Source organism: Alligator mississippiensis, chromosome 4 (assembly GCF_030867095.1).
Source record: "Alligator mississippiensis isolate rAllMis1 chromosome 4, rAllMis1, whole genome shotgun sequence".
Taxonomy (NCBI): Eukaryota; Metazoa; Chordata; order Crocodylia; family Alligatoridae; genus Alligator; species Alligator mississippiensis.
Genome location: NC_081827.1, coordinates 96222822 through 96238884, shown reverse-complemented (window position 1 = coordinate 96238884; position 16063 = coordinate 96222822). Strand labels below are relative to the sequence as shown.

The 16063-nt window shown below is 45.6% G+C and overlaps 1 protein-coding gene and 1 long non-coding RNA gene across 5 annotated transcripts in view; one reads left to right on the top strand and one right to left on the bottom strand.

Annotated features, from left to right (window-relative positions):
• Positions 1 to 16063, top strand: part of LOC109283605 (uncharacterized) — a 34924-nt gene that overhangs the window by 15402 nt on the left and 3459 nt on the right. The window lies entirely within an intron of this gene.
• Positions 1 to 16063, bottom strand: part of LOC102568548 (uncharacterized) — a 99352-nt gene that overhangs the window by 81727 nt on the left and 1562 nt on the right. For all 3 annotated transcript variants that reach the window (XR_009461690.1, XR_009461691.1, XM_059726351.1), the window contains exons 3-5: positions 15920 to 16023; positions 2976 to 3559; positions 2378 to 2455 (exon numbers count right to left, since the gene is read on the bottom strand). Coding sequence is in view for 1 of the 3 variants with exons in the window: in XM_059726351.1 (XP_059582334.1) it covers positions 2378 to 2455; positions 2976 to 3559; positions 15920 to 16023 (766 nt within the window). In the remaining 2 variants the exon portion in view is untranslated. The remainder of the gene's footprint in view (positions 1 to 2377; positions 2456 to 2975; positions 3560 to 15919; positions 16024 to 16063) is intronic.

Below are 16063 nucleotides of genomic sequence, written 5' to 3'. Positions count from 1 at the left end.
ACAAAGGCATCTATGGAGAGAGAATGCTTCAAAGGACTAGATAATTCAGATAAGTTCCAGGTTAGATGTTTATCTGAACCGCATCTGAACTTCAAACCTGCTGAAGTTTCAGCCACTATTCATTTGCCCTTCAGCCAGAGAGGCCCACTGTTGTTGCTGAGATGGGCTGGATGCAGCATACTACAGAGTCTTGATGCCAGAAAAAAAATCACTGGAGAATTGGGCCACATCTTCAACATTGACTCATTGGAATTTTGCTGGTATAAGCAGTATGGGGTGCTGTGTCTTAACACTAGCTTTCCTTTTCTGGGTCCATTCCATTTGGTGAATGCACTGCCCTCTGAGTACTTTTCACACAGTTCCTAGTACATCTCCAAGGAGTATTTGGCTTCAAAAGCTTTGTGGGAGCCCAAGGGATTGTGAAAGAACAAATCCAACTCCCACAATTCCCTGAAATGGTCAGTCATTTTCATAGCATTTTCTCAAAATAAGGCAGAGGAATAGTTAAGGTTTGATCACTATTTCCACTGGCATGCCCATAAAATGATTCTGAGACACTTCAAAAGATCCAGAAGAGGTGAAAGAGAGTATGCAACTACACACAGCCAGAGAAGCAAAACAGTAATTAATGGTATTCAAGCTATAAAGCTCAGTGTACTACACTTTTGAAATACCTGACTTATGCACACCTTCAGGACAAAGTCAGGCAGATGGCAGGAGACTTTTGGGTCAGGTCAACTGTAACAGAATGGGGGGCCAAGTAGTTCTTGCTTATCCCTTACCCATAAAAGGAGGGAAGCTTGCAGTACTAGACTAGGGCAAATGGGACCACCATGCAACACAGAACAGGAAAAAGATTTTTCTGATGAGAGCTGGCTACCCCAGACAGACCCTGGGCACACACTTGCTGTTGGGAAATCCATAGTAAGTGATGTTATGGTATAAATGTGCAGAACAAAACCTTGAATGTTGAAGGAATGTGTGATCAAAGTGGAAAATGATCCTGAAATCACTGAGAAATTTGAACAGTTAGGCTGTCCAGCTCTGCAGGAGCTAGAACAGTAAGTCTTAACCAGGGTGAAACCTGTTCATGGTCAAACTAGACTTGATGTTGCATCAGGGCTGTTCTCTTATGCCTACATACCCAGGCAAAGTAAGTGATGCCAGAAAATCAAATAAGTCTAAAGTTTTTCAAAACAAGATTGAAGAATACAATCTTCTCACACCACAACATACATAGTCATGGAGGCTCTCACTGTACTGCTTCTTGGCTTGTATTTGCTGCCTCTGCAGCACTTTCACCTGTTGTCTGTCCAGGAATTTAAGCTCTATACTCTGATCACATGTAGAATATGGGCAATAAGCCACCTGACCAACTCCAAGGAAGATGGGAAGAAGAGTTGTATAAAATATTATATTTTTTAAAGAAATGCAATCAATAACCTTATGTTAAACACTAGGGGTGTTTTTACACATGCTTCAGGGTTGGGGGGGAGCACTTTAATTAGAGAGGCTCTGAGAGCCATTCTAATTAAAGCACCTGCAGTGTCTCATGTATCAGCATCCCTACACTTCAAAATGGCAGTGGGGTGCTTTAACTAAATCTCATTGGACGAGGTTTAGTTAAAATTCCCCCAGTGCCATTTTGAAGTGCAGGGATGCTGATACAGGAGAGACAGAGGCTGATGGAGCACGCTAATTAGCACACTTGAGCAGACTTGGTTAATCAAGTTTGCTTCAATGCACTGTAATTTTAGCAAGTCATAGTGGTGTCCCCACACGTCTACAAGCACCCTAAGTGCACTTTATATCATCTTATTAGACCACATAATCTATAAACAGTTAAGTTTAATACCATGTGATAGGCACTGCAACCCAGTGCATAACTGTCCTCTTTAAAGGCAAAAGATAGGTAACAGGGTAAGGGGCCTAAACAGTTTCTAGCAGGCATGGGCTTAAAATCTTATCTTAAAACAGTGATTTTGTCCTGTATTCCTCAGATAGGTCTGAAGGTATTCCTCAGAGGACAACTGATGAACCTTACTGCAGAAAACAGATTGTGAGGAGATAGGTATATAAACACACAACTATGGAGAGAATAGACCTAGGGGGCTTGTGGTCTCTCTGGCTGAAGCAGACGTTGAAATTCTGTTCCATTTTTAGGTTAAAAGAGACAGATTTCTCTCTTGATATTTTGTTTTATAACCAACCTCACTCATATAGTTGCCTTAACTTAAGCATAAGGGAATACCATGCCTGTCTTACCCATTGGTATTAGTTTGTCACAGACACCTAGTACCAAACATATAGAAGGGGCATGGTTTTTTCTAAAACAAAAGAAAGAAATCTGTTGGCTTTGAAACTGTTAACATCTTACCTCTTTCCTCACAGTGTTTGGATGATAGTGAGAAACTGATTGTGACAGGTAACTGGGTAGCATGTTGTGCAACAGGAGCTAAAGAAAAGGAAAAAAAAAAGCATCAAAGGGCATATAAATATGCTGAATTATGTGAACACATAAACACATACAGTTTTTCTAAAACAAATTCTCTCTGTTAAGGAGAAGCCTGAAGTTGCTTACAAATTGCTGAACAAGACTTGTCTAAGACCAGCAGCTCTCTGGTGATTATTACAGCATTGGTGTTTGTTGTGTAATATGCTTTGGATACAGATGATCCTTTTGGCTCCAGATAGTTATTCCTTCACTCACCTTGAAATAGAAAACTGAACATGCTTTGAAAAATGCTTTGAAATGTTGCCCAGTTTCACTGTAGTTTTCCCAAGTGTTGGTACCTCTCACTCCAGCTGCAAGGCTATTTCATAATGCTCTAAAACAATACTTCGCAATGAATCACGACAGATGCCTACTCAGCCTGTAGTCTAGCCAGGATAATTTTTTTTCTACCTGTGCTCTAGTTTGGCTGTATTTTCATACTTACGTATTAGAATAGAACACTTTTGTACAGTGTACTTACCTTTGTTTCCTAGAGTCCTATTTGATGCAGTTTCCAGATTTCTTTTTTCCTTTGCACCATGTAAAACGCCACTCTTACGCTGATGAACTTTTGCATTTTCAGCAGTTTCATAGCTTATGCATTCAGACCTAGAAACCATCTTATCATATTCATCCAATGCTTGGCCTCTCCCCAGGCTTTGGCTTTCGCATGTTAGTGACTTCCGGCACCATTTGCTGTAATCAGCACCTTCAGAGAGCTCTCTCCAGCTATAGTTCAGGACATTTATAAGTCCCTGAGGGAAAATTATTTCATAACTAGTAAAGAAATGCAAAATTTCTGCAAGTTCCTGTAACATGGTGAGAACTGTGTATCTGTATTCATCCAACTGGCTCAGCTGTGGATCTTCATCTTCTGGAAGAGTTGAAGGCATCTGAGAAATCTTTGAGTTGGGATCCTCGCTCTTGGTATTGAATAGGGAATAGGCAGATGTTTGACACACAACTGGATGTTTCACTCTTCTTTCAGTATCATCTTTTAAAAATGAATCTTCATTTCTTTCCATATAGTCTTCTCTACAATCAGTCTTCTTGCATTTAACCAAGCTGGGAAAAAAAGATGTTTCTTTAAGTAACAATGATTTATTGTAATCAGGAAAAGAAAGCATATACAGTAGAAAGATGTCTAAATCATGGACAGCATCCCCAGCCACAACCTCAGCAGGCTGGCCAATAATTGAAAGGAAATAGACACTTAGCATCTTTCTCTCTTCTAGAGGTGATACTTGCAGATCCAGCTTAAGACACATTGCCAGGATGATATACTGAAGCTTTATCCTGTGATTGCTGTACCTGTGTATCTTTATACTGACTTCATATACTTTGGATCAGGTCTTAAATTCACTTTAAATAATTATGCCATTCAACATTAAGAGCAATACTACTTTAATTTTTCATGTGCTGACTGATCATATAGACAATTTCCCTTCTCATAAGTAAAATTAATATCAAATACATTCAAAGCTTTCATAGATTTCATAGACATTAGGGGCTGGAAGGGACCTCATGAGATCATCAAGTCCAGCCCCCCGCCATAGGCAGGAAGTCAGTTGGAATCAAGTGACCCCAGCAGGTAAATAAATCCACCTGTTTTTTGAAAGAGTCCAAAGTAGGTGCCTGCACCACCTCTGGGAGGAGTTTGTTCCAAACCCTGGACACTCTCACCGTAAACAACTTTTTTCTTATGTCTAGTCTAAATCAGCCTTCCTGAAGTTTATGGCCATTAGACCTTTGTAACAGGGGGCTTTCTTGGGGCCTGTCCACCATTGGCCTGCCAACTTGTTTCTGGGTTAACTGCCTGGCTCACTTGTCTGCCACGCCTCATTGTCTCATAATTGGTTCTTATTGGGCAGGAGGCTGCCCATTCTTGCCCCAGTGCTCAGGGGTACTCTCTGCTGCTCTGATTCTCCCCTACACCACAGCCCAAGCCTTGCAAATGGCATCCATGTGACATAAATACTCCTGGTGTACAGCCAGACCAAGCTTAGCCCTTGTTGTCAGGCCTCATACACACACATGTTCATACCACCCTCCTCTCACTAGGGCCTCTCATGCTCCACCCCCTCTCACAGGGTCTCTTTCATGCATCGACCACTTATACCACCTTGGTCCCTCCTGAAGCGGGCCCCTTTGGTCATAGGCTTTATCTAGCGCACACCTTGGGTGGCAAATGTACCATCTTTGGGCCTCTCCTGCGCCCCTCACCAGGGTAGTGGCCAGCCAGTTACTTGACTGGGACCAAGCTTGCCCTGGCCCTTCCTGCGGCAACTCTACACAAACTCTCATGTACACATTGGGCTCCTAGCCCTCTGGTTTTCCCTTCACTGGGGCTCCACATCCACCCCCTCAGTGGGGCTCCACATCTCTACCCCCTCACTGGGGCTATGGGGCTTCCCTCCTTGGTGAGGGCTCAGGTGGCCGTAGCCATTCCTGGCCCCAACTACTACCCACAGTGATGTGGGGGCTAGAGGTTATTGAGATGCCCCAACCTGCCTTCCACCGGGGTGGTAACTGGTCTGGTATTTTCCTGGAGGCTCCTGAGCCTGCAGTTGTTCTCATACAGCAGCTCAGCCAGGCATCGTTTCTGCCTGCCTGCCAGCAACAATCTACTCTGTTTATATAGGCAGCCAGTGTCTCAAAATGGCTGTCACAATCAAGCACCTGCTGACTGTTTGGCTCAGCCCTTAAAGTGGCAGGCACCAACTGTGCCCTGCCACAACCTTGTTATCCGTTGGGGAGCTCTGGTGAACAGCTGTTCTCCCAGGTCCTGATGCACCACTCTTATATAATTGTAGCTTGCCACCAAGTCCCCCTTGAGTCTTCTCTTTTCCGGAGTGAAGAGTCCCAAGTCCCTCAGCCTCTCCTCTTATGGCCTTCTCTCCAGGCCTTGGATCATATGAGTGGCTCTCCTCTGGACTCTCTCAAGCTTCTCCACATCCTTCCTGAAGTGGAGGGCCCAATACTGGGTGCAGCAGTCCAGCTGCAGTCTCACCAGGGCCAAGTAAAGTGGGAGGATGACTTCCCTGGTTTTGCTTGAGATGTATCGGTAGATGCATGCCAGAGTTTGGTTTGCTTTGCCAGCCACAGCATTGCATTGGTGGCTCATATTCATCTTGTAGTCAGTCAAGACCCCCAAGACCCTTTCGGTTGTGGTGCTAGCGAGCGTAGCACTGTGGAGCCTGTAAGTGTGCTAAGGATTCTTCCTACTGAAGTGCAGCACCTTACATTTCTCTATTTTGAAGGCCATCAGGTTTTGGTTCAAAGTTAATTGGCCTGTATCCCCCGCCTGTCCTGCGGTGTGACCGCCCTCCCCCATAATTTGATATCATCCACAAACTTGGCCAGTTCACATCTGACTCCTGAATCCAGATCGTTAATGAGGCTTTGCCTTATAAGGGTAACTTTCTTTAAAAAATTAGGCTTTCTAAGGCCATTCATAGAATCATAGTAAATTAGGGTTTGAAGGAACCTTATGAGGTAATGTATCTAGTTCAACCCTCAGCAGGACCATCCTCAACTATCTCATCCCACCCAAAGCTTTGTTTATCTGGGTCTTAAAAACCTCCAAGGATGTCCCTAACACACTGATTACTGTATTTTCATGCATATATCCCGCGGGGTATATGTGATTTTACAAAAAAATGGATGGGTGCTGGCTATACGGGGGTGGGGGCAATCGAGGGACTTTTTTTCTGTGGGGGCCAGGGCCGGGGCACCTCGACACTGGGCGCGGGCAGGCCAGGCTGCGCCACCTCCCCACTGGGCCCGGACAAGCCGGGCTGTGCCACCACTGCTGCTGCCGCAGCCATGGGGGCCAGGGCAGGCTGCGCTGCCACTGCCGCGGGGGTCAGGGCCAGGGCTGGGGTGGGCTGTGCCGCCTCCCCACTGGGCCTGGGCAGGCTGAGCTGTGCTGCCGCTGCTGCTGCTGCGGGGGCCAGGGCCGGGGCAGGCTGCACCGCCTCTGCTGCCACCGTGGGGGCCGGGGCCAGGGCGGGCTGTGCCGCCTCCCCACTAGGCCCGGGCAGGCCGGGCTGTGCCGCCGCTGCCGCTGCCGCTGGGGCCGGGGTAGGCTGCATTGCCTCCCTGCTGGGCCCAGGCAGGCCAGGCTGCACTGCCTCTGCTGTGGGGGCCAGGGCCGGGGCTGGCTGCGCTGCCTCTCCGCTGGGCCTGGGCAGGTCAGGCTGTGCCGCTGCTGGGGCCGGGGCCGGGGCCAGGGCCAGGGCCAGGGCTGGCCGGGCTGTGCCGCCGCTGTGGGGGCTGGGGTGGGCCAGGCTGCGCCGCCTCCCCATGTATACGCTGCTACGGGGAATACACGGGTGCGGTGTATACAAGGATTAATTTATGAAAATAAATTTTCTGTGGGTTATATGTGGGTGCAGCTTATACCCGTGGGCAGGCTATATGCAAGAAAATACGGTATATGTTTCTAACACTCTGACTAAAAGTTACCCTTTGAATAAAAATATCTCCCCCTCTTAGTTCCTCAGATTTTATTCTCTTGATTTATTAAATCATGGTTTCATTAATTCACCACTTACCATAAACTCTCCTGGGACAGAAAACACCCCAAATTTCTAATCTTAACAAAATGAAATAATCATCTACTCTTTTTATGTTACCAGTCTTGTCTAACCTCTCAGAACATTACATGTCATAAAAAAGTAACAGGTAACCAAAAAAAAAGCACAAACATTTGTCGTTATTATTGTATTTGTATGGATTACCATGCAGTTAATGATCACTTCAGATATTTGCAGAATCACATTGGAGATTCATGAAGAATTAGTCAAAAGGGGTTTTTTATAAATCAATTTAAGGCAGGAGGTGACTTGGAAAGGCTCATTTAAAAATAATGTATTTGAGATTTCTCTTTAGTTGGCTTTGTGCAATTTATTGACTTTCCCCAAAGAAAGGCATTTTCATCTCCTCATAGAAAAATATCCATTTTGTTTTCCAAATATAAACAAATATTTATGTGAAGAAAAGCTCATTCTAATTCTTCAAAGTATTCACTCAAACAAGATCAATGGTACTGATACTTCCTTCTGCTGAATTAAACAGGAGATGTGACATTACAAAAACTCACCATGTGAAGTAAGTAGCTATATGTAGTTGCTTAAACAATGGCAAATTGATAGTGATTTCATCTGTTTAAAATGAACAGTGGTACTTTCATTTAATAATTATTTTGAGGGGAAAGAGCCATTTACTTAATCACCTATACCAGTGGTGAACAACCTTTTCCCCCCTTGGGCCAGATGGATGGTGCTCAGTCCGTACACAGGCTGGATCTGGCTGGAGGACCTGATCCAGTGCTTGGGACAATGAGGCAGAGCCCAATCTGGCCATGTGGGGCTGAGGGGGTGGGGGAGGGGTGTCAGGGAGCTGCTCAGACCTAATCCAGCTGCATGAAGGGAAAGGGGGCATGGCCTGGCCCCAAAGAGTTTGGGAATTTGGCATTGGGGATGGGTGGCAGTATTAATGGCCACTGCTCCAATGCCACCAAACTTGACACCTTGGGGAGCCCCATGAGCCAGATGCTATGACTCCATGGGTCACATTTGGCCCATGAGCTGGCGGTTGAGCACCCCTGACCTACACCACTCTCTGCTACTTCTGGTTTTCTTGGAGGTCTCCCAGTTAAGTAACAGAGCTGATTCTATTAATTTATGAGATCTCAAGCAAGCGCACCCAAGAAAGGCATTCTAATGCTTGTATTTGGTGATCATTCTAATATTATAAAAGCCTAAGTCTGTCTGTCCATCTGTCTGTAATGGTTTTTTTGTGCTCTGATTGGCTGACAAACAGCCAATCAGAGTGCAAACAAGCATTTGAACAGGAGCTGGTGGTGGTGGAGCACCGCCATGATGGCAGGGACGCAGGGGATGCGGGGGGGGTTGGGTGGGTGAAGCCAGCTCCCTGGAGGCAGGGGCAACAGTAGACAGAACAGGGGGGTGAGGCTGCCTGCAGGGCCCAACGTGGTCGCAGTGGGGAGAATAGCAGGCACGCCAGAGTGGTGGGGGGAGAGGAGAAGTGGGCTCGGGCCCGATGCGGGGGAGGACCAGGCCTGAGGGTGGGGAGAAGCTGGGTTGCTGTGGTGGGGGGGAGCAGCGGGCTCGGGCTGACCCAGTGATGGTGTGGGGAGGAGGACCAAGCCTGAGCTGGGGGAGAAGCCGGGCCACCACAGTGGTGGGGAGGGAGAGCAGCGGGCCTGGCCTGAGGCAGCAGTGGCTGGAGGAGGGGAGGAGCAGGCCTCCTCCCCCTCTCCGGCCTGGTTCCACTCCTCCCCCATCTCCATCTCCCCCGCAACGGCCCTGAGCCCATTCCTCCTCTCCCCTCTGCCACCACTGAGTCAGCCCAGGCCCGCTGTTCCCCCCCGCTGCAGCGGCCCAGCTTCTCTCCAGCCTTGGGCCCAAGCCCACTCTTCACCTTCCCCCACCGCCACTGCCGTGGGGGGGACCAGGCCTGACATGGGGGGGGGGAGAAGTGGGCCTGGCCCAATATGGCAGCGGCAGAGGGAGGGGAGGGGAGGAGTGGGCCTCCTCCCCCACATCAGGTCCAGTCCCACTCCTCTCTCATCCCCCCCATCTCCCCACATTGTCCCCTCTCCCACTTCTCCCGTCCCCCTACCACTGCCGGTTTCAGCCTGGGCCCGCTGCTTCCCCCCCAACCCCCCCACTGCAGCGGCCTGGTTTTTCCCCACCCTTGAGCCCAGTCCTCCCCCACATTGGGCCTGGGCCCACTCTGTCCCTCCCCTCACTGCTGCGGTGGGGAGGGGGAAATGGGCCAAGACCCCAAGCATCAGGAGGGAAGCCGGGGGGGGGGGAGCAGGCCTGGAGGGGGGTTGGGCCCAGACCTCCATCCCCACCCGCTCCTCCCCACATCATTCTTGATGGGCAATTGGCTAGTATATCATAATACAAACACAATGATGAAGGTGCTATTGAATTTTTCTGCATGTTGCAGGCATTTTGGTAAGGAATGACTTAAAATAATTCTTATCTTAACTAGAGATGTAAAATTTCTGAAATTTTTGAAGCCATGGAGAAAAAAATGTGTTTTTTTTTCCTTTTTTTTGGTGGAGAATAATGGAAATTTTGGGGAAAATTGAAATATACGCAATACTTATTTTCTTAGCACCCTTTACAGCTCTAAATTAATTTTGCTACTTTAAGAACATGAAATGTGTTATGTATAACTTGGTTTGCTCATAAAATTATCATGTTTGGTATATGTATTAAATTTAAAAGTATAGTTTATTCAGACAATTACAAATTTACGAATTGAATTTACTTTAAAATGTTTTTAATTTTTGTTACAAATGGAGCTACAAGATGCTAAACTCTAAGGAACCTATCATCTCTTAGTTTTTTGCCAGTTTATGAGAAGCAGGCAAAAATTAAAGCTGAAAATACAATAAACCATCAACATTATAGTAAAACAAAGAAAGTTATGTATTCTGGACTTAGTCTCCTCCACGCTCATTTTTAGAAAAAGAGCTGAGAAAAAAGGGGGGAAAAAAAAGGACTAATTGAAATTTTGCTACATGAAACTTTGTCTAATCAGTCTCATTTTCTGAGCTATCACTATCTGCAGTTTGTGCTTCTTCTTATTCTTAATTTTTATCATCTTCATGGATTTCTAAAACCTGAAGTTTTGCCGGGATTGAGACAAGCTTCTCTACTATTTCACATGTTAGTTTATTTCTTGATTTGGTGTGAGTATTTCCAAACATAGACCAGTTTCTTTCACATGCTGCAGAAGATGGAGGAATCTGAAGCTGGCAAGAAGCAAGAGGAGTCAGAGGCTATGTCGTGCAGAGGCCTTGCAACCATGTTGCAGGAGGGATATGCTTGGCAGAGTCCCAGGCTGCATTCCCGGACCAAATACCTGAAGATGTTCTGTATTCTACAACATTTGAAAGTACCTTTCCAACATCAAGTCCTAAGTGTGTTGCTTGTTTTGTAATCCAGTCAAATGCACTAGCACTGCTATCATCAGTAACATTTCTGCCTTTGAATCTTGGATCCAAGAAATTTGCAGCAGCATGAATTGCTTGGCAACAAAATTCTTTCCGTCTGTTAATAAAGTCTTTCACTTTTCTTTCTTCTGTACTTATAAGAGGAGATACACTTAGATTCTCAAAAACAGTTGATTTTATCTGGGCTGTTTGGTAAGGAATGTCTGACCAAAGTCTGATTCAGATGCAGTGATTGCTGAAGAAATTGGCTTTAGAATCTTCAGGGAGTTCTGCAGCTGAACCTAGAAGACATCCTCAGCAAGTACAGTCCTTAATCTTTAGGGTACTTTAAAACCCTCAATTATAACTGTTTCTTGAAGAGCTTTTTTTTTTTTTTTTGGTAAACTTTCATATGAGACCACCACTCCACCACATCTAATTTTACTACAGAGTTTGAGTGTCACTATTTGATTCTTTGCATTCTTTTCTTCCTGCTTCTTCTGCAGCTACAATATGACTAGCTTTTACATGTTTTATAACTTCTTTTGCTCTTCTATAGATTTTTTGCAGTGTCCAACTTCATGATGGCATTAAGAAGCAAGGATAGCCCATGGGATGCATGTCCTATTGCAGTAATATGTGGATATTTATCCATTATGATCTCTCATGCTGCTTTAATGTTACGTGCATTGTCAGTCAGCAAAGCAAATACTTTACCATGCCCAATCTTCTGTAGGACTTCAGATATTTTACTACTGATATACTCTGCAGTATGCCTATTCTCTCCTGTTTCAATGTTTCTGTAAAAAACTGGTTGAGGTGTTGTTATCACAAAGTTTATGATTCCTTCTCCCCTCACATTTCTCCAACCATCTGCAAGTACTGCAAGACACAGTGCTTTGTTGATTTTTCCTTGCACAGATTGCATTACATGTTCATATTCTGACTCTAAAAGAGGCTTGCTCAAAGAATGTCTGCTGGGCAAATGGTATGATGGTCTTAGTAATGTTAAAGCTTCCTGCCAGTATGCATTTTCAGTTATTGACAATGGTGTCCCAGAAGAATATATTGCTCTTGCAAGAGCTTGGTCAATTTTTTTCTTGATCTTCAGGTGTCATCTTGTCTATAAATGAAGCTATTAAGTATAGCTATTGAGTCTTTTGTATACAGTTAGTTGCAATATTTGGTTACTTGAGGATGTTGATTAGGCAACCCTTTGTGATGCTGATGTTATAGAAGAAGCAGCAGCAGTAGGAGGACTTCTGGATCGAGAACATTGGAAAAAACAACTGTCACTTTCATCATCATGATCTACCTCATCTTCATGTACAACCATGAAGGATTTTTTAATGTTTGCAGGACACTTCTTGCATACAACGACATGTTTGGTTATCCTAGTAGCATTCGGAAATGCATATTTCATTTGACAGTATTTGCATATCACACTTTTTTCTCAGAATAACTTGCAGTGTGGAAATGCTTCTGTGCCTGCCTGTGCTCTATTAGGCGTTCCCGAGCAGCCTTTGCCCGGGTAGTTGATCTGGTTTGTCCCAGGCCTGCAGGTGGGCCCCAGAGGGTACCTCAGCTGATGTCAGGAGACCCCCTTAACTCGCCTGCCACGACTTTGGATGGATCCTCAGTGGAGGGGGTCTCCTTCGAGGGAGCCTCCAGGGTCATCATGCCTCTCGGCGGGCACTCACAGGGTTCTGACCTCCCCTATGCCCCGGCCTAACGCCACCTTCAGCTGCGGGTCTTCAAGGCTTGCTTTACCACTGGCCCCTACTTGTTTCTTCACCCGGACTTCCTGTTGTTCGCCGGCAGCGGGACCTGGTGTCCTGGGCCGGGTTCTGGCACGAGGCTAAAAGGCTCTTAATTTCCACTGCCCTCACCCCTATTCTAACACCCTCTGTGACACCATGTGAAATACCCACCAACGTAATCGCCTGAGGGGTGCAACCGTCAGGCCAGAAGGGGTCTAGAAGGAAAGCAGAGCAACTCAGCCCGTGGGGCCCTGTGCTTCCCTGGTGCTGCTCAGCTCCCAGCTTCCCCGTAGCTTCTTCCTCTGCTGTCCTCACTGCCAGCTTCGCTGCCGGCTTTCTGGCTGGCTCCTTCGGCGGTTTCTTCACCAGCTTCTCTGTCGGCTCCTCTGCTGGCTCTCTCGCCAGCTCCTTTGCCGGCTCCTCTGCTGGCTCTACTGCTGGCTCCTTTGCTGGCTTCTCTGCCGCTGCCAGCTCCCTCGCCGGCTTCACTGCCGTCGCTGCAGCTGCAGCTGCTTTCGCCGTCCTGGGCAGTCAGCTACCACGGGTGCGGGCTCTCTGATAGCCTGTCTGCCCTCTGTGCCCTCAGGGTTTCTCTTTATTTCCACCAGGTGGTGTCCGTTGCTGACGTCACCTGGCCCCAACTGAATATGGGAGCGGCTAATGAATCGCACGGGCGGTTTTCCAGTGCGCGCTCCCCTACTCCTTCCGGCCCCTGCAAATGTTAAGTAGGGGCTTTTTTCCTTTCCCTTTCCTTTCCTTTCTTCCCTTCCATTTTGGCCTGGGGTTCCCCCATAGCCCCGGCATCCCCCTCTTCTAAACCGGTGTCCTGGGGACAGCTTCCATATACTAGAAGTTGGTCACACCATTTTGCTGAGGGAGAAAAAAGAAAAATGTAATTTAGTGGCTAGCTTGCATATATGAACACGAAAGTACAGCATGTACAAATTTAGTAATGGATGGAGGAGAGGCCTCCTTAGAGTTAATTGTGAACAACTTCCCTGTCCTGCAAGCCTCACCTCACTGCTAAGGTTGGGTGATTTGTCACAAAACATCAGATTAGTAGGAATTCAATTATGAATTACATAGGTTATAAAAATATACTAATGCAGCTAAAATATAGTTTAATATACTGAATTCAGAGAAATTTAAACTCTTACCTTTTAATAAAGAAATATACTTTTTTTCAGCTCCTTTGGGTTGCTTTTGTACTTCTGTGGATCTCAAGGTCACAGGGCCAGGAGGAGGCAGGTTCCTTCCAACTCCAAAACCTTAGGACTTGCTCTGTCTCCTCTCCTGAGGCTTTTGAGTAAGCAGGGCAATAAGCTCCTTGTTTCTAGTCTCTACAGGAACAAATGGATGCTGCTGCCAGTGTCCATTCCCAGTCCTTTGAGGCCTAGTCAGGAGGATAGGAGCAGATGCACCAACCTCTAGATCAAAAGTCAACAATAGAGGAAGTCCACCAGCAACGAAGACACTGAAACCTTCTTGTGAAAATAGCAGTGCCCTCTGGGGGCAGAAATGCATCTTGCTCTTGCATTTGAGAGTTGTACTGTACTGCTTGTCCTCAGTGTACAGGAACTGTAATACTCTGATACTGTAGATAGTCTTACATAAAAGTCCTCCTATTACATAGTTATTAGAAAACATTTTTGGGGAGTAAAGGGTAGCAACATATAAACACCTTGTCTTAAACATTTTATTCATCATTCTAAAAGAAAATATTTCATAAGAGTTTTTTTAATTTTCCAAAACTTTTCAATTTTTCCAATTTTCTTTGTAAAAAAACAAAAAAGCCCTCAAAAAAACGTATCTTCCCCCCCCCCCCCCCCCCCCCCCAAATTTTTCTGGGTTTTTTTGGGTCCTTCACATCTCAAATCTCAACATATCTCAATAATCCTTAAAAATGTATTTATGTTTAGCACGTGCTGTATACAGTGGTTTTCATTTACAAAAAAAAAAAATGTGCACACAGTGAGTTTAGTTCCTGTAATCAGAGCTTCATGGTGACTCCCCATTCAGCTCATTGAAGTTTCTCAGCACGGTTAGATATCACTTGCTCACATCCAATCACAGGTCCTAGCACTACGTCACTAAGCTGAACAACACTGCTACAGTTTCACAGACTGGGAAATCATGACACAGAGAAATTACAGAACTTGTCCAAAGATAAGCAGAAAATTAATTACAGAAACAGTTATTAGAATTCAGGAGTCCCTTGCTTCCAGTCTTTTAACCCCGCCATGTTATTGCAAGCTGTTTAGCATAGTACCTTGCATCTTTCCAAGTATTTTTTATTTTATTTTGTACCTAAAAAACCCAACCAAGATTGGGAACACACCATAGGAAACAGTCTGTGCCCTGAAGAGCTTGCAGTGATCATATGATCTTTTTATCTGGATAAATAACATTTCCTCTACTCATGGAGCTAAATTGTAACCATTATATACCAGTATTTCAAGTGCAAATTGATTTTCTTTCTACTTTTTTTTCTTTGAGAAGCTGACAGAAATAGCCTGATTATCATAGAATATTACTGTTTACTCAGATCACATCTTTAGATTGAAAACAATGCCATATTTTCTAGCATATCATATGCTGCACAAATAAGATATGCACCTAGTTTTTGGAAGGCAAAATGTAGAAAAAAAAAAAGATTTTTCCAGAGTCATGGCTTACTGTGTGACACAGAGTAAGTCTTTTTGGAAACACAGTATGTCCAGGAAGTGTGACATCTCAGGAGACAGTCTGGGTGAGGTAGCAGGAACTTCCAGGTGTCGCAGGATAGCAACAAGGGTAGGCCACAGACCATCACAAGGGCAATAGCAAGACTGTTACTACTTTCCTGCAGTGGCAACATGTAGGGGGTGCAAGGGGTGCATGTGCACTCCCTGAGAGCACTGGTGTACCCCCTGACCGGCCGTGCTCCCGGCTTAGGCGATGGGCAGGCGGGAGTGCTGGTGCCCTGCCTGTGAGTGCCAGCCAGGGAGTGAGAGTGCTGGATGTAGGCCACTTCCGGGAGCAGCATGGCCGCTCACCTGTCGGTAAGTTTTGCTGAGGGGGACACCCCCCTGGTCAGTGAGATTGGTTGTGGAGGACTCCCCCTGGTTGCTGACTAGTCACGGGGGGGGGCATGTGCCCCCCAACTAAGGTGGCACCAGTCGCCCATGCTTTCCTGTAAATAGTTCTTTATATAAGTGCTTGTAAATAATAAATGTTGTTTCCACTTCACAAGCCTCATCAAGACACTACACACTGCAGGCAGCAGCTCATTTGCCCTGAACTAGCCAAGTTGTGCCTTCAGCTACAAGACACAGTGCCCAGCCAATAGCTATGAGAGGGTTAACACAGGACTCTGCCTCTTCTGCTTGCTGGGTGAGAGACAAGTAGCAGTAATTAGAGCACAGAATCTGTTTGTTTCTATACAAGCAAAGAAAAATCAGCTTCCCAGTTTAAGACATGCACCTCAATTTTGGAGGGCTGATTTTAGGAGGGTGTGTGTATTATATGAGTAAATAAGATAACTCTATAGCAATACACTTACAGGGGTGTTTTCAAAGGCACAAATAAGTATTACAAAATTCATTCTGAGTTGTGTGTTTGTTTGTTTTTTTAAATGTTCCCCTCAAGAACTAATTGGTAGAAACTGACCCACACCCATCATCAATGGAGCAACACAAACATAATTACCTGGGAATTAAGCCTACCCACTGCAAATGTGTGTGGAATGAACTGAAGTCAGTGGGCCGTTCTGCTGGTATTTTCTTGCTCCGTTCTTTTTTTCTAGTTTTCAGCTAAAACAACAACAAATATTTTTTGATTAAACATATAAAG